Source organism: Varanus komodoensis, unplaced genomic scaffold (genome assembly GCF_004798865.1).
Source record: "Varanus komodoensis strain SLA01 unplaced genomic scaffold, ASM479886v1 scaffold125, whole genome shotgun sequence".
NCBI lineage: Eukaryota > Metazoa > Chordata > Lepidosauria > Squamata > Varanidae > Varanus > Varanus komodoensis.
In genome coordinates, this window is record NW_025335360.1 from 20378 (window position 1) to 46663 (window position 26286).

Below are 26286 nucleotides of genomic sequence, written 5' to 3' on the forward strand. Positions count from 1 at the left end.
TCCCTCACCTCACTTGAGCTAGCAAAAGAACCCCCGTTTTTTCAGCACCATGGACTGAAACAATAAATGTTCCCAAAGGGTGTAGTCAATGAAATGCCCACCTCGCGTCTTTGGAAGGCACAGTTCTATCACTGTCGTTCCTCGGCTAGTGAAGACCAAACCCACCTTCCTACGTGCTGGAGCCATAGAAATAACAGGTGAAAAGACAAAGATGGGTAGAAAATAACACATTGCATTGGCTCCCCAGCTTCATCACCACCCTATACAACCTCAGTGTCAAACTGATGTACTCCTAGGGTTTCCCAAGGAAGGATAAGTAGAGCAAACCCAGGTGAACAGAGTGCTTGGGAAAGGCCCTTTACACCCCGTTCTTGTTCAGTCTCTGATAATCAATAAGGCTCAGTTCTCAGTCAATGCCAGTGGCTCAAGACACCAGCTAGCAAACTCCCACAGTGACGGGAGCTGTGCCTTTCCTTCCTTTTGCCCCCTGGCTTACCTGCACTGCCCCGTCTCCCCATCTGTGCCTCCTCTGCAGGACCTTCTCTCTCACACTCTCCTATTGCTCGTGCATCCTCTGTGCAGGCTGGTCTACTTCCTTCCACATGCTTTCCTCTTACTTCCCTCTGCCCTCCTGACCTTCCCCACACTCCCCTGGGTCTCTGCAGGGTAAGATGCCCCTTGTCCCACCCCTGGCAACTGAGCCACCTTCAGGGGAGTGGGGGCACTTGCATCTGTCCAGGTCCTGCTGCACCTAGGAAGGAAGGGGGCGCAACCCCTCCAGGCAATTGCATGCATGGCCAGGAAAGAGGCGGTGCTGCGCATGTGCGCATTAACAGCAGATGAGGAGGAAGAATCCTTTCTCTGGTCATAGGTCACATTCAGCAGCCAATGCTGTCACAGATCTCTTCCAAGTTTTGCTGGTCTGGAGAGTTTCCAGGACAGAGGGAAATAATCCTCACTAGGAGGAAGATCAAATTAAGTGAAAAGTAATGGACGAAGAATCTGCAGCTGCAGAGAATCCATGGCAAGCACTAGTGAGTGTTTTATGGTGAGCTGCAGCGTGGAACAGCACAGATTTTAAAAGGGCAAGGATGTCTTGTCAGCCCCGACACAGCTGTTGAGTCGAGCTCCTTCACGCCTTCTGGCAGCTGGAACTGGAAGGCCCGCACGAGGCTGGTCAGGACGATGAAGACCTCCATCCGCGCCAGCTGCTCCCCCAGGCAAGTCCGGGCCCCTGGAGGAAGGAAGGGAAAGGCAGCCCATGAGAACTGGTAGGATTTAGGTCCCAGGCTGCACCCAGGCTGAGAGAGAGCCTGTCATGCTCTCCACTTGCCCAGGAGACCATCAGGTTTGCACTGCCACATTCCCGCCTTCCAAACCACCCCTTTTACTCGGCTGGTTGGCAAGGAGTGGCTGAGCTTGATTTTCAAGGCTGGTCCAAGCACCATTAAGTACTTTGGATGGGGACCCAACTGCTGCTTCCCAGCCTGCGTCAATAAGGATGTGGATTGGCATTGTTTGCCTGCACTCCCAAAAGGCCTGGGAGCAAAAACTCTGGAGCAAACTTAGGAGTTATGGAATAACAATGGCGGTCCTACGATGGATCAGAAAGAAGAAAGTTGGAATACACTGTAAATTCTGACAGAGGGATGTGAAATGCCGGGTCTGTCCAGGAATGCTCCTGGGCTGAGGGCCTTTGCTTGTTCATAAATGATCTGGAACACGGAGTGAGCGGTGGGTCAACCATTAGCTGAGGGCAGCAATTGGTTAGGGTGGCTACTTAGGGGTTGCAAAGAGCTCCAGAAGGACCTCCCAAAAAAGGGAGAGTGGACATTGAAAGGGCAAATGTGATGCAAGGCAAGCAAAATTAAAGGGATGCTGATGCATGATGGGAGAAAGGCCCTTCGTGTGGACCCGGAGGGATCTCGCTAGTGGTGACCCAGCAAGGAAGAGATCTTAGGGCTGTGATGGGCAGCTTGATAGAAATACCAGCCCAAGCAGGTCTGTGATTCTGCCTTTACCTGCCCCAAATGCCAGGAATGCTTCTTGGGCCACAAAGTTGCCATCCTTGTCCAAAAAATGGTTCGGGTTGAACTCATGAGGTGTCTCCCATTGCTCAGGATCAAGAAGAGCAGAGCGCATGTCCGCAAAAATCATGGTTCCCTGCAGGAAAGAAAGAATCAAGCAATTCAGAAAGTTTTATATGCAGCTTCGTCTTCTGCATATGAAACCAAGAGGGCATTTCATGTCATGTCATCTCTCGATGTCCCAGCACGTTGCCCCAGGATATTCGAATAAAACTCTTGTGTAGTAATTAACCTTCTGTTAGTTGCATGATGACAACTAACTCCCTGCAAGGAAGCTGCAGAACTGTTTTGTGAAGAAGAGATGTCCAATCTATTGTATTTCTTTTCTGCGACTTCTTTTCATTGTGCTTTTGCTGTAACAGCCTATGCTAAGATTCCAAGATTCAGAACGTACCCAGAGCAGCATTTCAGGATTCGTCACTTGCACAGTACCCATCACTGCAAGTTTCTTTCTGTCTCTGCAAATGAACTATCCTAGTTTCACTGCACATCGTTCCAAAACACGATGCTGGTCCACAGAACTGGGGAGCCTGAGCAATAGCATCGATTTTATGGAGAAGGGGGAAATATCTGCCCTCCTTTTCTTTTCCAACATTTCCCATGCTGGTACATGCAGGAAGATGCCTTATTTTTTTGCCTTCCTCTTTTCAATGAAAATCCCCTTTTCCCATGCATCATGGCTCCAGCAGGTAAGAAAACATGATCAGAGTTTGTCCTTTGGGATTAAGCTTTTAATGTTGGGGGTGAGGGAACGAAGCGATCCAGCAAACATGCCCCCAATTGCATGCGTAAGTAGCTTTTTAGAATGAACCCGGGGGGGGGGGGATGTTAAACTAGCAATGGTAAGCACCCATCTACTTTCAGGCCCCACCTTGAAAATGACCCATATCCATCTTTCCAGTTGTCCACCTGCACATGATGAGAGTGTGTGTTTTGGTTTAGCCCTAGACCTCCTGGATCTAACAGAGTTGTACTTTTGAATCCGTGAAAACTAACATAGACAGGCCTGATGCTCTATACTCCTGGAACATGGGAACGCAACCCCTGCTACCGCCTGTACCTTGGGAATAAGCACGCCGTTCACAGTCACATCATTCAAAGTTTGTCTTGGGAGCCCAAATACCAAGACGTATTCTCTGCGCTGGATCTCATGAATCACCGCATTGGTGTAGGGCAGTTTCTTTTTATCCTGGTAGGCAATTGAGCAGGATGGACCAAAAACATCCTCCATCTCTTTGTAGACTTTCTCTGTGGAAAATGATGAAAGCAGAAGCATTAGTTTGAAGAGGACTTTTTCTTCCAGAAACCACAAGGAAATGAGGAATATAATTTTTCCTGATTTTAGCAACAAGGGTCGGTTACATAGTATTTTATTAGAGAGACTCAAGAAGGTCAAAAATATAAAATAAGCCTTTATCAAGAAGGTCAGAATTTGAAAAAGATAAGCCTGAAGGCAGATGTTTTGGCACCAAGTTAAGTTAACCCCATACAAAGTAGATAAATGTTTCCCTCTTATGATGTTGTCTTTATTACTAATGGAGGTATTCTGCCTTTATTTAGAAATGCATCTTGTTAAGATATTTTCTGTCATTGCCAAAACATACATACATGCATGCATGCATACATGGTATATTGGACAAATGAAAGGGAGCACCTGTAATGAATAGAGTTATTGATGACTTTGCTGTCTCTTGAGCAGAGGTCAGACAACGATGGATTGTGTAAACCCCCCCGAGTGCGTTGGCTGTGGAGCAGTATAGAAATGTGATAGATAAATGAAATGAAAAAAGGGAAACTTTTTTCCCCAGCAGAACTGCTGACAGATATTTATTGCAGATTGTACTATTCAACAAGTCTTGTAATGAATCCCCAGCAACCATCGGTTTGCTCCATTTCTACCCCACCCTTTCTCCAAGGATCTGAGGGCAGCAGACGTGGTTGTTGCTCCGCCATTAATTCATAGAAACATAGAAACAGAGTGAGTCAGAAGGGGTCTCCCGGGCCATCTAGTCTGACCCCTGGCTCCAGCTGGCTCTGCTCACGACATGCCCACCATGTGCACGTTCAGCCTATCCTTGAACACCCGCACTGATGGGGCCTCAACGACCCCCCGTGGGAGCCCATTCCACGCCCTCAGGGTCCTGACTGTCAGGAAGTGCTTCCTGGCATCCAAACGGAACCTTGGCTCCCTGAGCTTTGCTCCGTTGGAGAGTGTTCTGGCTTCCTCTGCAGGGGAGAACAGGTCTCTGCCCACCTCTGTGTGACATCCCCTCACATACCTGTATGTCGCCAACAGATCACCCAAGTACCCTGTGAGTTTGGATAAGCTGAGACATACAGACATTCCCAGAGCACCCCAGTGGGAATCTGAACTGGGATTTCGCCCTCCAAGTGGGATGCTTTAAAGGTAGAGCCCTTGACATTCAGCTGGAGGATGAGGAAACTCTTCTTGGTTGCACAGCAGTCTTTGTAGCAAATGGGCCAGGCATCCGCCCTTCATGGGCACTCCAGAGTCACCATCCATCACATTCTGAAGAAGGCATTGATGGCTCAGTGATGGAAAGGGTGGGAACTCAGAGGGCTGCAGAGAGCTTTGAAGCTTCATCGAGGTTGCTGCCCACAGGTTCCCAGGCTGACCATGAGGGCAGGCATATTTTGAAAGAGATGGAGGGGTCCAAAAAGAGGAGGAGAGAAAACTGTTGCCTTGTCTGGTCCGTGACCACATAATGAGACATCAGGAGAGACAAGCTGCCCAGTTAGAGGGCCTGTGTGGGGCTCAGTGGCTGGACCTTCACCCATGGGAGCCACCTTGAAGGTGGATCCCACAGTGTTACTGAAAGGGGAGGTTTGGGGAATTTTTTCCCAGTGAAGACTCTTCACTTAAGCAAAGGCTTATCTTCCAGCTGACTAGAGGGCTTTTAGAGTTGCATTGTCTTGTTAGTTGGGAAGAGCCAATAATGATCAGGTGTTTTGGAGCCAAAGGGCAAGAAAGGGAGAATTGGGCTCAAGATAGCACTATCCTATAGCAATAGTGGGAGGGAGGGTGGGGGGGAGGGAGGGAGGGAGGAGTTCCTAAATGCATGCTTGGACTAAAGGTAGGGCTCAGGTCTGAAATGGTCATAAGAACATAAGGAATGACCTGCTAGGTCAGACCGAGGGTCCATCTAGGCCTGTTCATGCAGCAGCCAGCCACTAGCTCGAAATGATGCTCTTTTGCCAGCCTCTTGTGATTCTCAGGCCTTACTGTGGATTTAATTAAAGCTGTGAGTTTTCCATTGTGTGCCAAGGCTTGGCCACTGCACCCCAGTGGTGCTGGCCTGGGAAGGGTGGCAAAAACGAGAAAGGCAATGTTGAAAGAAGGACCTCTGTATGAACTGAAAGGAGAAGTGTCGGCGGTAAGAGCGTGGGACTTGGATTCAGGAGATGTGGGTTCTAGCACTCCACTCAGCCACGGAGCCAGTCGCAGACTTGCAGCTCAACTCACATCACAGGGTGGTTGGCGTGAGGATAAGATTAGAGCAGCAGGAGAATTCTGTCAGCTGCCATGAGTTCTCTAAGCCGTTTACAATGCAAGGTAATAACAGTAAGAAGAAGATGGGTGCAGTCTCACATCCTGACAAGCCAGCCTGGAAATAAGCCACGATGGCTTGCTGGTTCCCAAACACTCACAATGCACCTGTCGTGACCAGGATCACCATGGGCTGTTGCCCCATCTCTCCCACTCCTTCTCTCTAAGTCCTTCTCTGGACCACGGGATTGTCTCCCTGCTCCCCGCCATGACTGTGAGCCATTTTGGGTTTTCCATGGCTTCTAATCCTTTCCCTTCCCCATTTTTCCCCTGAGATCACAAGTCTTCATTACCCCCATTCACCCTTTAAAGTACCCAAGTTGCAGCTCAAAACACTGCTAATTTTTTTGCATTTGTTTGTTTTCAGAGCAGAACTACTTGCGAACATTTTTTTGTGCATTACGGTCTGCCAGCCACTGACTGCCACTCCAAAGTGCATCTTAGGCACATGGAAGGGGCAGTAAGTGGCTATAGAAATGGGATTCCGAAAGCCGGTTGTCAAGCCGAGCTTTGTGATCTCAGCAAGAAAGAAAACAGCAGTGGGGAAACAGGCTTGTGATTAGGACAGGGAGAGCAGCATGCCCCCTTCAGCCACTGTTTAAGCTCTTGTGGGCGGGCCGGCAAGCTCAGCAAAGGGTTTTTGCCAAGAGGTCTGCTTGCTTGACACGTGATTCCCATGATGGGGCCAGTCCAGTGGGTTCCCACAATCTAACAACCCATCGTGGGAATAACAGCCCCTACCAAAGGCAGGGCTTGTTGGAGTGGCCCATGGCCTGCAGACAAACCGCCCTGGGCGAGGCAGTCTAGGTTCACACAGCATGTAACCTGCCGCATCCTGTCACGGAGACCCAGCCATCGTGGGAAAGGCACCACATCCCATGAGAGGATGAGGGCAGGTCCTGGTTCCTCTTGAACCACGTTCTCTCACCTTGGACATCTGGGTGATTTGTCAGGAACAGCAATGCCCAAAGCAGCGTTGTGGCAGCAGTGTCTGTCCCGGCAATGAAAAGGTCATTAATGCACTGAGCAAGGTTCTCACAATCGTAGGTGGAGGTGGGGTCCTTCTTGTTGCCCTTCTGAATGTCGAAAAGCAAAATGTTAGTTGCAGTGACCCTCAGGCTGCCCTTCAGCGCGTCTTTCGCTTCCCGTGCTGTCTTTATCATCCTAGCAACAAACCATGTGCCATTGCTGGCAGCTCTGAGGCCCTTGAACATAATCAGTGGCAGCCACAGCTGTGGCACGGCGGGATTGCAGACCGAGATTATTCTTGGAACTGCGCCTTGACTAAGTCTGAGGCAGACCCTTTGGAAATCTCTCCCTCCAGAATATGTGGGCTTCCTCTTGTGCTCAGCCCAATCCTGCAAAGCAAGTTCCTGACCTCAGCTTTACACAAGACCCAAGTCTTTCCAGTAATTCAGGTTTTGTGATGTAAACTTTTTAAAGTTTTTGGATCAGCTTCTGTATTAATTAATTTAGTCACTGTTGGCTGGAAAAAGGTTCCTTACCACCTGCACAGTTTCTTTTAATCTAAACGGCATCGTGTGGTTGGTTTCTAATGAATATAAAATTTCATTTTTTGAAGAAAAAATGCCTTTTTCATCATCATCATTATTGTTATTATTATTATTATTACTATTATTATTATTAGAATGTTGGTTGCAAATGGTGGTGCTTCTCAATATTTATGCTGCTGGAGAATGAGATGCAAGGATTATGGCAAATTGATCATGCACCTGGCAGTTAAGCGCAAGTGGACCCCTCAGAACTTACTCTGCCCTCCCCCTAAATATAAGGCATGGCCCTCAGTTAAGCGCAAGTGGACCCCTCAGAACCAGAGTAGTCTATCCATAAAAATTTGCATGTTGTTTCTTCCTTCTAAGAAACAAGTCATCCCACCTGATTTTGTGTTACTTGCACATTGAGAAGCATTTTCTGCATTTATTCCTCCAAGTCATTGAGAAAAATGTTGAAGAGTACTAAGTGTTGGTGGCCACCTCCCTGGATTAGTTCCTCCGATGTGATACGGGACTTTAGCAACTGGATATAATATGGGTGACGTTTGGGTGAAGACCTGACAGAAATATTTGAAGCCTGAAGAAGAGCCGGCAGATATTGCTGCCTGGTCCTAGCAGGGAATGAGATGCTTCCATGAAGGTGAGCTCCTGGAAGCAAACAGAAACCAATGCTTACTTTCTCCAGCTGAAGTAGGTAGTAATCAATGAAGTCCTGCGGCTCGTGAAAGGACTCATGTTCCCTGTGCTTCCCGATTTCCTCCTTTGCATAAGAAAGCACCACCTGTATGGCAGAAAAGGCCTTTTGGTGGGGCCCTGGGAGATGCTTCATGATCCCTGGGAACATTTCATACAGCTGTCAGGAAAACAAGAGCAAAATCCTGACATTATCAGGAAGGAGACAGGCAACACAATCCATCATGCACAACTGGATTCTTCTGAACTGCAATTTTATTTATTTATTTATTTATTTATTTATTTATTTAGAACTTTAATATCCTGTCCCTTAGGCATTGCATCTCGGGACGGCTCACAATCATTATAAGACTTTCATTGGATGAAAAACTGGATTTAGTGGCTTCTTCTGAATCCTACCATTAGCAGATTCTGGGGATTTAGTCTAGTGAAAGATAGGAATGAAAATTAGGGTAGTAAAGCACAAAGTTGAAAAAGTTCGCAAAGCGGAAAAGGTTTAACTTTAAAGATAGTGAGTCAGAAGAACTGTGGACTGAAACCAGAGACATTATGAGATAAGAATGCCGAAAGACAATTCCCACAGCAAAAAGAGGTGTGAATTTCACAACATGAATATCAAGAATTTCACAACATGAATATCAACACTGAAGAAACTGAAATTCTGAAAAATTTAACATTGTTTCAGTCATCAGTTCAAAGGGAGACCACAGCCAAGAGATTAGAAGAAGACTGAGACTTGGAAGGGCAGCAGTGAAGGAACTAGGAAAGATCACCACATGTAAGGCTGTTTCACTGTTGACCAAGGACAAAATCATCCTCCCTCTTGGATTCCTGGTCAGTATGTATGGTCAGTGATGAGAGTTTTTTTTTTTTTTTTTCCGATTTATATCCTGCCTTTTTCCTACAAAGGGCTCAAGGCAGCTTACATCTCCTCCTCCATCTTATCCCCACAACAACCACCCTGTGAGGCAGACTGGGCTGAGAGTCTGTGACGGGCCAAAGTCACCCAGTTGGCTCCATGGCTGAGCGGGGACTCGAACCTGGATCCTCTGAGTCCCAGTCCCAGGCTCTTCACCACGACACCATTGACAGAAAGAAAGTTGATACATTCAAACCACAGTGCTGGAGGAGAGCTTTGAGAATTGCCTGACAGAAGGATGAACAAATAGGTCAGGGCAAGGATCGAGTAAGGGCAAAACTCTCCCTAGAAGCAAAAATGACAAAATTGAGATTGTTCTCCTGTGAGTGCACCACGCGAAGGTCAGATTCATTGGAGAAGACAATCATGCTTGGGAAAGTCTAATGCAGAAGAAAAGAAGACCAAATGTAAGATGGCTCAGTTTTGTCAAGGAAGCCACAGCCTTGAATTTACAGGTACTGAGCAGCGCTGTGAAAGCCAGGATATTGCAAAGGGCATGAATTGTTAGGGTTGCCAAGTGAGAGACAACTTGATAGCATGTCACAACAACAACGGGACTTTCACTGCCTTGAATATCTAGCGTCATCTCTAAATGCAGACGCCTAACTGCTCAACTTTGACTCCAATTACTAGCAAACATCGCAATTATGGCTGTGAGCCACCCCGAGGCTTCGGCAAATGGGGCGGCATAGAAGTCTCCTGAATAAATAAATAAAATACAGACCGTCATTTCTCCCGTGTTCATTTAAGCCTGTCCTTCTGCTTTGAATTATTCAGCCAATTACAAGTCTATAAAACGATCAGTTCCCTTATCCCATAATTTCTACTTTTACTCAAAATCCTTAATGAAGCAATTTGTCAAAATCTTGCTGAGTCTTCTTTGGCAAGACATGGTGTTCTTTATTTTTAATCTTTCTAGATTAATAAGTACACCCAGTTATTTTCATGGAGGAACACTGTGGCTATGGAAGTACAACTGCATTTCGGTTTACGTCTTGGTTCAGGAATGAACCATTTCCATTGGAATGTGAACCAAACAAATTTCTTCTCCAACCCTACTCCTTTTCAGGAGATTTTGGTCTATTAAATCCTACAGTCCTCTGAATTTGTGTAACTGGTTTATTCTGGTGATGCTAGGAACTTTTTGGGGGGAATATGTTTCCTCAAAGTGTTTCAGAGCATAGTCCTATGCATGTTCGAACAAGAAAAAGTCTGCCTAAGGATTCAAGGAATATTGGAAGTTGCAGGACTTTCTTCTGCCTAGATATGCACGGGATTATTCATTTTGATGTTTTGTCCTACGGATTCAATCCTGATGTTTTTGAACATCTTTGAATATTTTGTGAAAAAGTAAGGTAACCTTTTGTTAGGTAAATAAATGCTAGTGATTAAACTTTGAGGATTCAAGAGTCAGGTGAAAATAATTGTTCCATTTTTATACCACCTCTCCCACATAGAGTTGAGTGTGTGGTTCATGGTCCCATAGTCCTAATCAAAAATAGGCTACTCCAAGTCTCACTGAACTGGGAAAGAGCCATTGGTAGTTTTAATGTTTTCAAGTCCCCACTGGGCCTCAAGAGGCTGCCCTTGCTATTTCTCATGCCAAACGGCAAGCATGCATTTCCTGATGGTATCAACATCTCACAAGAAGAAGAAGAAGAAGAAGAAGAAGAAGAAGAAGAAGAAGAAGAAGAAGTTATGCCCACGATGAGTTGACACTTGTGCTGCTGGTGTATGAACTGCACTTAGACCATCTTTTCTAAGCACTTACAAGTGCCCCCTGATCGATTATATCAGATGATATTTATTTATTTATTTATTTATGAATGACATTTATAGGCCGTCCATCACTGGCGTCTCTGAATGGCTTACAATATAATCTAAATCTTAAACAAAATAAATTAACTATACCACAGCTGAATACACAAAATAGAATAGTTAAAATAAGTTAAATAAATGTATGTAAAATTAAAATCAATTAACATTAAAATATTGGTTAAATAAAAAGGTCTTGACCTGGCTCCGAAAAGCATATAATGACGGCACCAGGCGGACCTCTCTAGGGAGCGCATTCCATAGTTGGGGCGCCACCGCAGAGAAAGCCCTCCGTTGAGTACTCTGTCTCCCGACCTCTTTCAAAGGGGGTTCCCAAAGGAGGGCCTCTGCTGCCGATCTTAGGGGGCAGGAGAGCATATAGGGAAAAAGATGCTCCTTTAGGTATCCTGGTCCCAAGCTGTTTAGGGCTTTATAGGTACCAACCAGCACCTTAAATTGAGCCCAGACTTCAATGGGAAGCCAATGGAGCTGATAGAGGACTGGAGTTACGTGAGAGTGACGACCAGTCCTCAACAGCATCCTGGCAGCTCTATTTTGCACCAGAATATTTCAGTATCAGCCCAGGTCCTCTTGACCAAGATTCAGAAACTCTTCTAAATTCAAAGCTCTAACCACATTTGTACAGATTTGCAAAGACAGAAGGGATCCTTAAGTCTTGGAAGTTCTCCCTGACTCTACAAGTACAGAACAACTACTTACAAGGTAAGAAAAGCTCGTTGCAACTTTTAAGGAATCGTGAATGGCTTCCACCAGTTTCTGGAAGCTTTTATCTTCAAGAGAAAAGCTGTGTCCAAAAGTCAGTGCACATATCACATTGGAGATCAAGTTGGTAATGGGGAACGAAGGCTCCAATGGCTGTCCTGAAAAAGGCATATTAATATTAATTCAGTATCTCCTGTTAATACCAAAAGTAGGATTCTGTGGTGAGACATGGGAGACCTTTGGGATCTCAGGAAATGCATTTTCCTAGAAATCAGGCAACATGAATGAAATTCTACTCTCAAGTTTGTGCACAAAGTACACATCTGTTTCTGCAGACTGGCACATCTGGCTGCATAATTTCCAAATATTACATACCCTTCATGCTTGCAAAATTCTCAATAAGCTGCCGGGCCGCCTCTTCAATTTGGAGCTCCATGCCTTTCTTGCCCAGTCCCAGCTTGCGCATCGTGAGCAAACCAAACCGTCTCTGCTGCTTCCAGGTGTGACCATTCGAAAGTACAATACCTGAGGCATCAAGAAACAATGGTCACATTTTGAACTGGAAAAGACTGGTTTCTTTATTACAAGATGCCTTTTTAATATGTCCCTTGTTATTTGGGTTCTAATACGTTAACTGTTAGGTTCACACCAATAAGCCAACGTTCCAATAGCCGCTGTTTCAAAAGGTGTCCCTGTTACAACAGAGAAGAACTTTCAGGTTCTCCATTGCACTTATAAGAGGAGTTAACATCGGATGTGCAGGGGAATAATTCCAAGAGAGTAATCAAACCAGCAGATGAAAGAGGATTCATCATGATTTGAATCCTAAAGTTCCAAAATCTAGATGCTAACCTAAAATAACTGAAATGAAGAACTTGAGATCTTCCAAAGAGTTCTAGTTGTTGTTATGCCGTAAGCATCTGACTGCTTTCCTGTCTATCTTGTATTTTCCACACAACTCTTTTTCTCTTTTGCTCCTTTTCTGGAACTACACAATGCTTTTTCCCCTCCTGCACTTTGGCCATGGCCTTTCCATACCTACCTTTCAGACAATGGTATTTACCCATGAAAATGATCATCACAACAGACCTTGTCACCTTTGTTGACTTCTAAAGCTCTATGGATTTTATGTGTTCCTTGTAACTAATGATGAAGAAGTTACCCTACATTTCCCAGTTCTTTCCAAAGTTCACTTGCTAGTGAAATCTCCAACTTTTATAGCAAGATGCTCTATTCCCTTTTCCTGGCATTTCTTTCATGTTTTATTTGGAGAAAAGGTCAGTACACCTTCTTCCTATGCACAACTTACCTCTTCCTGCTGCTAGAGCTTTAGTGAAAGGAGTCGTTGGTCGGTCAGCAAAGTCTTCCGAATTGTTGATCAGTCCTTCTTTCACGGTCTGGAATCCAGACAGGACAACCAGGGGAAGATTTCCTAGCCATATCGTGTAAATATTTCCATATTGCTCTGCCAGCTGCCATTTGGATCAAAGTAGGGGGGAAATACATCACAATCAAGTAATGCTGATTGTTTGAAGTTAGTATCTGTATGTGAGCCTTCCTGAAATCCTAATTCCTGCAGCATGTGCCCAGGTGCAGCTCTCCACTCTGCCCTCTCTCTCCCCCAGTTGTCTTTTTTCCTGAAGAATCATGCCCATTTCTCCCTTCTCATCTTTCCTTCATTCTTCCACCTTCCCTTCCCTTCCTTCATTCTTCCACCTTTTCCTTCATTCTTCTTTTCATAGATTCCACTTTTTAAAGTTATCGGAAAAGGAACATCTAATCCTTTTGCTCCATTACATTATAAGAAATGTTGCCGGTCAAATGCTCCTGTACCTGCTGGTACAGGAGATGGAGCAGCTAAGTCATATTTGGCTCCTCAAGGAATGTCTGTTCTTTAATGCTAGCAACTTCAGCCTCCAGGCAGTACTTTTTAAAGTGCAACAGCCAGCTTGCAATGATGAAACAAGCAATGATGCAGTTTGCAGTGATGAAACTCATTACTCAATACAGTTAAGATTTCTAAAAGCATCATAGAAATAGTAATTAGCTTGAGGGTTGGGATGACACTTACCAGAATCTGTCCCTTTGGCATTCAGGGACTTCCTTTCATGTTTGGCCCAGTCTTACAAAGCAAGCTGAGCTGAAAGGAAGTCCGCAGATACTCACGGGACACAGGCTGCGTGACTGGCGAGCATCTTCAGCAGCAGAAACGAAGGCTGCTAAGTGTGGCACAGAAGAGATACTGCTTGCACAGCCTGTGGGACTCGATTCCTGGAAAGCCCCCAGAAAATATGGGAACACTTGCCAGGAACTCCAACTCAGGGTGGCAACAAAGTAGACTGCAATCTGGAGAGCTGAACCCGATCAAATCCACCAGGTTCCCAGCCCCAGTATGGGTTTCTCCACATCCCTAACTAGCATAGAAAAATTAAGTCTATGTGTTATTTTTCCAGCCAGCAAAATAATCAGCACTGCAATCTTGTATCAACATTTCACATGAATCATGAAAGTGATCATGTTTGGTAAGCTTCTTCCAGGTCTGAATCTTACTATTGATAGCATTCTTTTATATATTTATTTCAGGAAATATTTCAGGCCTGGTCTTGCCTTGGCAGTTTGGATGGAGCAGACCTTTTCCTCCCATAGCAAGCTGCAACTCATTATTCTATTCATCACCATAGCACTCCAGAAGATCTTCCTTCTCCAGCATGCCAGAGATGATACACATCTCTTGCACGCTTCCTAGCTTTGGCTAAGGCAAGCCATCCTTCCAGCTGATTCACCATCATCACTAAGTTTCTAGGGATCTGATCTCACCCAAGATTAGACTTGTAAAGGTTGAAGTCAATTGTAATTTATCTTGTCTGACACTGTTTACAAGCTTCTTCCAGAATTCCTTAACAGAGTTGCAAGGCCATATTCAGGAAGAAGCCCATTTGCCATTGCAGCTCCAGCTTCTCCAGGGAACATCTTAGAGATGGTGGCTGGTACGTTATCCCAAGTATATATTATTTCATAGAAGTCATATCTAGAAAATTATGCAAATGTTTGAACAGACACAGTCCCATGGCTCTTCTGAGACAGTTTTGTCAAATTCTCTTTTCCACTTTTGTTTCATTTCCTCTGTCATAGATACCTGCTTGCAATTTAGATACAAATAAAATATATGCCATACAGAAAGGACAGGATGGATCCATACATCCTTTATGAATGTTCATCTCAATCATTTCTTGAAAGAATGATGCAACCTAGCCCTGTCTGTTCCCCTAGTTGCTTCTTGAATATATCATTAAATCTGCAAGTACTGGAAAAAGGGAAAACACGGATTAGCATTTCCAACTGCCAGTAGTGTACAGGGGAAAATTACTCTATTAAAATATAATTTTCCAACCTGCTTGCAAACCATATCATCTCCCAGTTCTTTTGTACTCTCAGACCCAAAACTGAATTACTGGGGGTGGTGGATTACATATGCCAAGTGATGTCTGTTCACTACCCCCAGACTTGGAGAATTGTCGCTCTGATTATGTGAGTCTGCATCTTTCCTTTCCATTGCTGTGTATCCCTCACCTGTTTTCCTAGGAATGCAGGAATTCCTGTCTGTTCCCAGGCTGGAGGTGGGGTCTGGCTGGGTTCCCTGCATAAACTTAAAGGTCGATTTTAACCTCCTGTATTTTATTCAGTAATATGGGACTATAGCAATGTGAACACTCCTGACTATGTTCCCTGTCTACAAGGAGATAATGTCTGCTTGCCCACGTGATGTCTCCATTTAGCTTAAAGCTTTGATGTTGAAGTCAGCTTCAGCTGGTGGCAGAAGGGAGGCAGTTTCATATGTCAATTATGTTTTCTCGGAGTGCTCAGTTGAGTGCTAAGTTCAAACTTGCAGATGACATCCAGATCACCTGGCAAGATTACCTGGTGTTCCACCCAATAATTTGTAAAATGAAATGCCTTTAGAATTGTGTGTCCTGAACTTGGTGCTTATATCCAAGCTATCTTAACAAGCATCTTGATTCATCCCCATGCTTCACATCGCCGTGGAGATCCTGCTGTAGGTTCAGAAATCTCCCTGACAAAGTCAGGCTTGCTTCAGAGTCAGAAGCACAAAACTGCCAGTCCATCCAGTGAAAAAGCATTCCAAGATCCAGTTGCTTGTGGCAGGTGTTCTTGTTCCATTAAAAAAATGCACTCGGATCTAGCTTGTGGCACATACAAAGTGCTATACTCAGACTTAAAGCAGAGGGATTATGGAGAACAACACTCCAACAAAGCACAATTAATACCTGTCAACATGATGAGTTATATTAATACCTGGTGACACTGGCTGGGCTTCGAGTAGACTAGAGAATCCAATATTAAAGCTCTCCTTTGGTCCGCAAGCTCATGCCTAGGAGCGAGTTTTATTGAATTTAATGGCACTTCCTTCTGCATTCACAAGTGTATTACATGCGTAATACTACTTTATTCATTAACTTGGTTTTCTGGATGGCCTGATTAAGAATGCATAAAGGGCAGCAGGAAGATGTCTATTTATCTGAACTTCTCACATCTCAGTCTATGCAGAGTGTTAGTGGGAAAAGAAAAGAGAAGATCCCAAGCAGGGAAAAACATTTGAATGAGAAAAAGCTCACACTGTGTAAGACCTGCATAAAGTTGAGGGTCTTGGTGATGTTGGAGTTGCCCTTATAAAAGTTATAAGTTTCATACATTAAAATGTGGAGAGATTTGCCAGTCTTCACTCCCCCCACCCCTCATCTGCAGGGGTTTTCCTTTCCTGTTCGTTCTCTGGAAAAAGGAAAAACAGTCCCAAGCCAAAGCAGAACTGAAACAAAATGATCAGGGCGGCTGCACTTCCTTTGCAATGTAAAAATACCTAGCCAGCTCATGCTTTGTCATAAGGCATTTTGTATCTCTGATTGTAAAGCCCAAACATCAGAACCTATTGGAATTCTGTAACACCTGATTGTTTTATTCGTTATCAAGCCTTCTGCTGTATCACGATGTTTTCCTGAAGTCTATAATGATTTATCACTGTTTCTGCGTTATTCCCCATTGTCCTCTCTTTCTCACCCATTCAGTAGTTCACCACTACCCTGAGACTGTGCGTGAGCCACAACTTATAAAAACTCTGCATATGCTCTAGAAGCTCATAGCCAGTTTGGCATACTGGCTACCCAACAGTGTGGCTGTTTTTGTCTCTGTCAGAGGGGGTACCTGGGTGTCCTGCTGAGACTGAGAGTGGCATCTTCCATGTGAATCCAAGCACACTTTCTCCTGGTCCTGCTATCCTGAGATTTCCTGACACTGAATAGCCCCAGTCTCCCACAAGCTCTGCCACAGCTGAGCAGGTGTGGGTAGCGCTGTCACAGGTCTCACCATCTACCCAGCCTGCTGCTTGCACAGCTGCCTGGAGGAGCCCTGCTCAGCAGGGGTTGGGAAAACAGCTGGTGATATTCCCCGGGGACCCTGTTGGAGGTAGCAATGGCAAACTCTCCAGGCCAGAGGAAAAAGCAATTCACCACTAATCCTTAGACAAAAGATGCTCCATCCCCCACAGGAGGGGTATATCCATACTCTGCTGTCATGAGAAGATGGGCTGAATCTTTCTGAAGCATTCTCAGGTGCAGCTCCATGCTCAGCACATAGCAAGGAGAAGTGCAGCAAATTCCTAGCTCTCTAGGAATGCGCACAGTTGCCACATGGGATGCAGCTGAACAAAAGGCATGTGATTTAGAGGAATGTCGTGCACAGGCTCCGGCCGGCAGTGTGAGAGGCACACTCACAAGCACAAATCATGCACCTGCATCAATCCAGAAAGGGATGCTTTGGGTTCTACCTTAATGGTGTTACCAGTAGAAGGGTCTGTATTTCTTTTGCAGAGTTTGGTGGTGTTGTTCGATTTTACATGAAGCAGCAAATGCGGCTTCTGATAGAAGTTGGAGTTTTCTGTTATATTGTATAAAGGACATGGCGTGGAAGGGACATGGCACATGCTGTGGCGTGGAATTTCTCAACTCAGTAATTCGCTCCGTTCACGCTCCCATCCCACTTTCTGTCCTTCGCCCCCTGCTCAGCAATCAGTATTCTGTGGCCCTTGAGAGCACCCAAACTCTCTCAAGCGGTTGAGGGTGTCCCCTCTGCTTGTTCCTTGCACACAATACTGTTCTTTGTACTTTAGTAAATACTGCAGTATTCTCTGATCTGCTTGCATTTTGCTCTTGCACGTGGATGGCGCTGTCACGGTCTCAAAGAACTGAGATCACTCTTGGCACATAAGTCCTCTTGCACCTGGGTGCAACCCAGCAATTTCCATGCGTATTCAGTGGAACCATGGGAATCGTAACCCTTTCATGCTCTGACAGGTGTTCGACCAGTTACAGTTTCCATACAATACAAGCATAGTTCATGTACAATCATAGAAACAGAGCGAGTCAGAAGGGGCCTCCCGGGTCATCTAGTCTGACCCCCACCTCCAGCCGGCTCTGCTCACGACATGCCCACCATGTGCATGTGCAGCCTATCTTTGAACACCCTCACTGATGTGGCCTCAACCTCCTCCCATGGAAGCTCATTCCAGACCCTCGGGGTCCTGACTGTCAGGAAGTGCTTCCTGGCATCTAAATGGAACCTTGGCTCCCTGAGCTTTGCCCCGTTGGAGGGCATCCTGCCTTCCTCTGCAGGGGAGAACAGGTCTCTCCCCACCTCTGTGTGACATCCCCTCACATACCTGTATGTTGCCAACAGATCCCCTCCGAGTCTCCTCTTCTCCAGGCTGAAGAGACCCAGCTCCCTCAGTCTCGCCTCATACGGCCTCCCCTGCAAACCGGCCACCATCCTTGCGGTCCTACGCTGCACTGACTCCAACCTGGCTATATCCTTCCTGTAACGAGGGGCTCAAAACTGAGCACAATACTCCAGTTGCAGGCGCACCAGAGTAATATAGAGTACCTCTCTTGATCTAGAAGCCACACTTCTGGCTATGCAACCAAGGGTGGCATTTGCCTTCTTGACCACTGCATCACACTCCTGACACATGTTTAGCCTGCAGTCAACCAGCACCCCGAGGTCCCTTTCACAAGTGCTGCTCTCCAGCCACTTGTCACCTAAGCTATACTTATGACACCTATTCCTATGCCCCAAGTGCAAGACCTTGCACTATCCACATTGAACGCCATCCTGTTGTCTCCTGCCCACTCCCGTAGTCTGTCCAGATCCTTTTGGATCTGGAGTACCTGCTCCTCAGTTGTGGCCACTGCTCCAGTTTTAGTATCATCTGCGAATTTGATCAGCAGACTGCTCATCCCTTCTTCCATGTTATTTATGAAAAGAACAGGATCGGCCCCAGGCCAGAGCCCTGGGGGACCCTGCTTGTCACTGGCTGCCACCCCAATGATTCCCCACTAATGGTTACCCTCTGCTTTTGGTCAGTCAACCATGCCCTAATCCACCGGACGGTGCTTTGGTGTATCCCAAAACTCCTCAGTTTCTCCACCAGGACATCACAGGGCACTTTGTCAAAGGCCTTGCTGAAATCCAGGTATCCACTGCATCCCCTCCATCCAGCCACCTTGAAACCTTGTCATAGAATTCCACAAGGTTTGTCTGGTGGGACCTGTTTTTGGGGAAGCATCAGTGGTTTGGGGATAGTAGTCAAACATTTCTTCTAAACACTTGCTTCTCTCAATCCTGAAGTTTCCTATATTCCACGGCTATTCTTATTTTTATTTCAGTCTACCTTATTCTCCAGGTTTCCACTTGGAGAAACTTCTGGGCAAAAGCAGTCTACAAAGAGCTATAAGTATAATGAATAGCACTATTTTTCCAAGTCACATGGGAACATATCCAAACAATAGTCATATTTGCCAAGACATTTTACTAATGCAGCATCTCTGTCCACAGTCAACATAGAAGGAAAACAAATCAAAATTCTCTTCATGAGTTCTGCTACTCTGTTTAATACGGTTTTGGTGAATTATGTAGAAAGACGTACCTGCAGTAATATATTGTCCGAAACTCTAAAGCCCATCCGCCATATGCTTCCGATGACAGGAAGAGAAAGCGGTCCAGGAGGGTAGTGTCTGCGAGACCATTGCTGTTTCAGGAAGCACAGACCCAAGAGAACCAGCAGGATCACAATCAAAAACACCCGTATCTCTGTCATTCTCCAGCTTTTTCCTTTGCTGTCTCTTTCTAGGAAGGCTAGGTAAGTTGTACCTTCTTTTCGTAACAGCTTTTTGCTTTCTCAGATACGTTGCTGCTTCGCTCTCCCTCTTTTTGTACTAACATTGGTTTATATACCATGACGGTTAAAAACAAATGGGGCACAAGTCTTCTGACATCATATCCAAGTAGCCTTGGAATCTGACCCTCCAGGGATGCATCACAGCAGCTCACTGTTGATTGCAACGTGGCTAATTCGAATGTGTCACTCTCCTAATTGGGAGGAAGGCATTTTTAATGTCAATTAATTGTATAATCGGACTTATGGCCTGCACGGGACCAATTTCGTGCCACAAATAGAATAATGCATGCACCTACGTTCGTGGAAAAGAGGCATGGTCTGTTGGAGCAAACCACGGGGCTATTATCATGTCATCCATCCAACCTCCCCTCTTGACCAGGAGAAGTTGACAGGAAGCCTCTGAGAGCAGCTTCCGAGAAACTCGTTTTCAAAACGCCTGGTTGGAGCAGGAGTGCATAACCAGCCCAACTAGAAACCCGTCCTCCTCAAAGGCAGCTAGGCTGATGGCATCACAGATAGATGAACCCTGCCTCATTTATTTATTCCCAGGGAGTATTCTGCTTCGCCTCTGCACACTCAGCTGTCGAACTTCTTCTGTGCTCCTTCTGCATGGGAAATGATTGGTGCTATGATGGTGTGAATATACTTCTGAATCAGGGAGATGATGGTTTTCCTGGAAAAGGGGGCACATGGCCCCCAAAGGTGAGAAATGCATGTGTTGAGGGAGGGAAGCCTGTTGATATTTTAATCTTAGTATTTCATATCGTAATCTATTTGTGCTCTGACTTTCTGCAAATATGGAGCTGTAATGTTTTAAGGCTCTGCTTCTGTAAATAGTTTGACAGAATGGTCTGAAATTTTATTTTATTTATTTATTAAAAGCTTTTGTATGCTGTCCTATGATACTAGATCTCAGGACGGCAGAAGAGAAAGAAATCACATGATTTTAATAGTATTTAAACATGCCTACCCTTTGGGCTATTAAATGTAATTCCTCTGCTTTCAAACATTCCTTATTTGAATGCTTTTTCAGTATGGAGATTTTGCTGTTCTTTTCAGGACAGTGGTTCCTTGAAGAGGGGTTGCAATCTGATACCCATGAAGAAGTAAGAATTGTGGGTCTTACACCAAAACTCCTGCAGTGGTATTAGGGAGCAGCAGAGAAATAAAGAGAATCTGATGATTCTATGATTCTTTGAACAGACATTCTTTTAGTTGTTTTTATCAGGATTTTGTATTTATCAATTTGTTAATTATGTTGCATATTGTTTAGTTTAGTTTTACATATTGTTTAATTGGAATGTTTTATTGACTGTTCCTCATATTAATATGTTGTATTATGTTGGGATTTTATTGAGTGTAAGCTGTTTAGAGAGCCAACAGGGCTAAGTGAACAGTATACAGACATTTTTACAATAAATAAATAAGGCTTTGGCTACTGGGCAATTTAAAAATATTTAATTTTTATTTATTTATTATTTGTTTAAAGGCCACCCATTAGCATCACACTCTCTGGGTGGCCATTATAATAAAATAACCATTAGGTAATATAAATAAAATAATACAATTAAGATACACAAGATAAAATAACATATAAATGATCAACAACTATAAAACTTAACTTAGTAAATTAAAACCGGTACAAATTGGTATAAAAACAATCTAAGTGGTGTCATAAGTGCGCTGGAAATATAGCAAATCAATCAATGAGCCCTACCAAGCTATGATTTATATTGTGTTCTCTTTCATTTGTGACACACAACTGTGTCAGTATTTTTTCTCCCTTTCCTTTCCTTTCAAATGTAGATTCTCTGTGGATGTGCCTTGAGGAATACCACACGGCTGAACTAATTAATGTCTGTGTGAAGCTGGTGTGTAGAGTCATCCAGAGACTGAGGTGTTCAAAGAATGCCAGTGACGCCCAGTCTGTTTTTCATTTTCACAAAGCCCATGTGCATCAGGGATTGCATGACTGCGTGTGTGAGGTCAAGGAGAGAATGGATGAGGGAGAAGGAACACATGGCCATGGAAACCCTAGATGAGAATAGGGGGTCCTAGAGCACTTTATACCATCATACACATGGTAGGCATGTCATGAGCCGGGGATCAGACTAGATGGCCTGGGAAGCCCCTTCTAACTCGTTCTGTTTCTATGTTTCTATAAAAGATTATACACATCCGTATAATCTTTAAGAAGATCAACAAGTTGGAACATGGCCAGGGAAGAACAAGCAAAAGGGTGACGGGTTTGGAGCTATGAGGAACAGTTGAAGAGCTTGGGTCCATTTAGCCTGAAGAAGAGAAGTTTATGGGGATATAGGAGAGCGATCTTCAAATATCTGAAAAATATTTGAAAGGAAGTCATGCAGAAGATCAAACAGTTGTGATCCCTGCCCCTCCTGAGGACAAGATTGAAACTGGCATGTGGAAATTGCAGGGAAACATATCTGAGAAGGTTTTAGGAGCTTGGGGGGAGGGGGGTTTCATTTCACCAGATGTATGTAAGCAAAGGCTGGTGGTCATGATTCAGGGAACCTGTAGCTTCTCTAATGAACAGCCTCTACGGAGGAGCTGGCTGGACTGGCTGATCCGTAAAGTCTCCTAAAACTCAATGATCTTATTAAATTTGGACAATCAGACCTTGACAGCATAAAACTGAAGAGTTGTAATTTGCTTTCTTGCAGTCACTCAGGACCAGAACATTGCTGGGCTTCCAAAATGTTTACCAGATATACTTGCCCAGGCATGTGTACGAACTTAGGCATATTCTCATGATGTGCATTCTCTTCTAATGGACCTTACATTGTTGGCAGTAGGACAACTAGAAAATGGAGATGATGCAACAGGAGGGGAAGGGATGAGTATGAAAGGAATACAAAGGAGGAAAAATTAAAAGGAAGTCCGGAGTGCCAATAAAGAGCCTTGCATTATTGCCAAGGCATTTTTGAAATGCTAGTTTCCTTGGTCAAGGTCATCATCTGCTTGGTATTTTCCTCTTTGGTGTTTCTAGCAAAAGGAGAACCATTGTCTCGCTCCCTGTGTCCCTCATAGGCACATACGTTGGGGCAAAACATTCAGTTTCACAAATACACTGACGGGACCTGAGCTTGCAAGGAAGAGGTCTTGAGGTGATGGCAGACATCTCAGTAAAAATGCCAGCACCATGCTGTGAAAAAAACAACCGCCATGTTAGCTGCACTGGTTTGGTTTGTTTAGGGAGTGGGTGGGTGGAGGTCACAGCTCTATTTTATTATTGCTTTCTTTTATGTATTATACCATTGTATTAAAAATTCCTGTTTTGATTTCTGCATTGCTTTTGTAATTAATATTGTATCTTGCATTTTTGTTTTGTAGTTTGCTATTGAACTTTTATTATTTATGTTTTATTGGAAGCTGCCCAGAGAGTCCTATGGGCTCTGTGTGGAGTAATAATAACAACAACAGCAACACTGTTGGACATAATTAGGAATGAAATCGAAAATAGAATTGCCCAGATCATAATCCCTTTATACAAATGTTTGGCATGACCACGCTTGGAATGTTACGTCCAGTTCTGGTCACCTTACCTGAAAAAGGACATTATGGAGTTGAAAAAAGTGCAGAGAAGGGCAGTGAAAAAGACCAGGAGGATGGAGCAACTTGTTTATCAGGACCAGCTACAACAACTGGGATTGTTCGGCTTAGAAAAAAGGCAAGGAAGGGGAGACATGAGAGAGGCATTTAAAATAATGCACTGTATAAAGAAAGTGGAAAGGAGACATTTTTCTCTCTCTCCCATAACACTTGAACCCGAGGTCATCCCATGAAGCTGCTTGGTGGGAGGTTTAAGACAGACAAAAGGAAGGGCTTCTTCATGCAGCATATAGCCAAACTATCGAGATGGTTGCCATGGGAAGAGCTGATGGACACCGATCTGGACAGCTTTAAAAGGGATTGGACAGATTCATGGAGGAAGAGGAGGCGCTCCGTGGCAACTAGCCTTGCTGACCATGTGCTCCCTCCTCGACCAGGGATGGCCCGCCTGCACACCCCACTTGCCGGGGAGCTTGGGCAGGGGGAGGCCTTGCACCCATCCTGCCTGAGGGATCCCTGGCTAGTTGCTTTGCCACCTTGTGTATGGAGTGCTGGACTGGATGGATCTTTGGTCTGATCCAGCAGGACTGTTCTTATCTTCCTACCAGTTTCTTCAGATCAAGGGTGTCCAAAAAAATCCTGTGACCATCTAGAGCCTGTCTGGCATCAATTATGATGGTGCTAACCATCCGCACTGCCATATCTGAGGACTTCAGTCTGAGCATAATTCTATGCAATAGTGAAGAGTAAAATAATGCTGCAAGGAGCGTAGAAATATGCTCTACTCTTTACAATTTCTAGAAGTCCACAAAAGTCTATCAATTGGATGGCCTATTCAGGGGTGATTAGAAGAATTGTACTTGCAACCTTTCATTTTAAATTTGTAAGATTTTAGCGATATGTAGGTTGATTTATGGTGCTGTTAATGAACCTACATGCTTGTGTTTTGATGTCATATTTAATTAAAAGCATGCAAATGATCACCAGATCATTTCTATGATGGGAATGTTATTGTTGCAAGCTTCTCTGCTTGTGCTCCTGCCTTCCTGGGGTGGCTTAGAAAAATCTGACATGCAAGAAAATGAAAATTTGCCAATATCCACAGCCGAAAGCTGCTCATCTGAACATAAATCTCCCTGAGCATGATGGAACTTGTGCAGCCTCATCCTGTAAAATGGCTTTTGCCTTTTACCTACTCAAAATGGACAGGAATGCAATAGGGAGGAAGATGAGGTTTCTCAGAGAACCAGACAAGGCTGCATTATTCATTTGCCTGTTCATCACTCATGCTCTCAGGCACAGGTTACGGAATTGCTGATTGGTTTCGCATTGATTCATGGAAATAAAGATCAGTGTGACAAATTCAACAGAATGTTTCTGTATCTATTACCCTTTCCCTGCCCCTTATGGTGAGGCCATCTAGTCTGACCCCCAGCTCTCATGACATGCCCACTATCTGCATGTCTAGCCTATCCTTGAACACCCGTACCGATGGGGCCTCAACGACCCCCCGTGGAAGCCCATTCCACACCCTCGGGGTCCTGACTGTCAGGAAGTGCTTCCTGGCATCTAAATGGAACCTTGGCTCCCTCGGCTTTGCTCCATTGGAGCGCGTCCTGCCTTCCTCTGCAGGGGAGAACAGGTCCCTACCCATCTCCGTGGGACATCCCCTCACATACCTGTATGTTGCCAACAGATCCCCTCTGAGTCTCCTCTTCTCCAGGCTGAAGGGACCCAGTTCCCTCAGTCTCGCCTCATACGGCTTCCCCTGCAAACCGACCACCAACCCTGTGGCCCTACGCCCCACTGACTCTAACCTGGCTATATCCTTCCTGTTGTGTGGAGCCCAGAACTGGACACAATACTCCAGTTAAGGGTATTTTGAGAAAGGTTTTAACAAGCTTTTTCACACATGCAATGAATGTTCTTGCAATGTTAATGTCTCTGAAAGGCACAGATGAAAAGTGCTATTTATCATTTTCTATGCGGGGGAAATGTCAAAGCCACCTACATCCATGGGGGAAACAGAAATAATTGGCAAAAAAAAAAAAGGTAAAAGCAATAGATTTTATTGGTTCTCAGGTCCATCAATGGCTGAGAATAGGAGCCAAACTAAACTGTTGAGCACTCACAACTCCATCCATCCACCTATAGTTTTTATACTGTCCTACACTAAAATGTCCCAGGACAATAGTACAATGAAGTAAAAGTACAACATCAAAGGACAAAATGTAAATAAAATTTAAGTTTACTTAAAAAAAACTTTAACACTTAAAATATTGGGAAAATTAAAAGGTTTTGGCCTGGCACTAAAATGAAAAAAGCATTGGCACCAGGCACACCTCTCTGGGAAGCATGTTCCATAACCAGGGCATCACCACAGAGAAGGCCCTTCTCCAGGTAGCGACTCTTCTGATCTCCTTCAAAGAGCGCTCCCGAAGAAGAACCTCCAACCCAGATCTTAGGGGGCAGGCAGGCAGGCATATATGGAAGGAGACGCTCCTTCAGGTATCCAGGACCCAAGCCATTTAGGGCTTTATAAATCATCACCAGCACCTTAAATTGGGCCCAGACTTCAATTGGAAGCCAGTGCAGATAGTAAAGGACTGGCGTTATATGCGCATCTCTTCTGGCCCCTGTTAGCATCCTGGCTGCTCTGTTCTGAGCCAACTGAAGAGTCCAGACTGCCTTCAAGGGCAGCCCCATGTACAGCATGTTACAATAGTCCAGCTGAGCATTGATCGCCATTGCTAGGCTCTGCTCCTCCAAGTGTAGTTGGTGGATCAACTGAAGATGAAGGAAAGTGCTCCTCGCCACAGCAGACACCTGGCACTCCAAGGGCAACTCTGGGGCAAGAAGCACTCCCAGGCTTTGCATCCTGTTCCTTAGGGGATGTGCTACCCTGTCCAGAACAGGGCAAAGATCACTTACCCGGAGGGTGGAACCACCTGCCAACAGGACCTCCATCTTATCTGGATTAAGCCTCAATCTATTGGCCCTCATCCAGCCCAACACTCCAGCCAGACACTGGTTAAGGACAGTCACTGCCTCACCTAGATTAGGTGCAAAAGGGAGGTAGAACTGGGTGTCATCAGCGTACTGGTGACTCCGCAGCCCAAACCCCTGGATGACCTCTCCCAGCAGTTTCA

At 44.9% G+C, this 26286-nt stretch overlaps 1 protein-coding gene across 1 annotated transcript; it reads right to left on the reverse strand.

The window, feature by feature from the left end:
• Positions 1 to 1043: 1043 nt before the first annotated feature.
• On the reverse strand, positions 1044 to 19483 carry LOC123019443 (cytochrome P450 2J4-like). The gene is made up of 9 exons (XM_044422332.1): positions 19313 to 19483; positions 12629 to 12791; positions 11695 to 11844; positions 11317 to 11477; positions 7846 to 8022; positions 6584 to 6731; positions 3148 to 3335; positions 2022 to 2163; positions 1044 to 1234 (listed from the first exon to the last, which is right to left on the reverse strand). The coding sequence occupies exons 1-9, from the start codon at positions 19481 to 19483 to the stop codon at positions 1044 to 1046; spliced, it is 1491 nt and encodes a 496-aa protein (XP_044278267.1).
• Between the last annotated feature and the right edge of the window lie 6803 nt (positions 19484 to 26286).

Excerpts from the sequence above, each read along its gene's own strand:
- LOC123019443 (XM_044422332.1), bottom strand. The coding sequence starts at position 19,483 with ATGACAGAGATACGGGTGTTTTTGATTGTGATCCTGCTGGTTCTCTTG. Across the intron at positions 12,792-19,312 it reads CGGACAATATATTACTGCAG|CTGGCAGAGCAATATGGAAA; the intron begins GTACGTCTTTCT and ends TCCAAATGGCAG. Across the intron at positions 8,023-11,316 it reads CAACGAGCTTTTCTTACCTT|CTGTATGAAATGTTCCCAGG; the intron begins GTAAGTAGTTGT and ends TTTTCCTGACAG.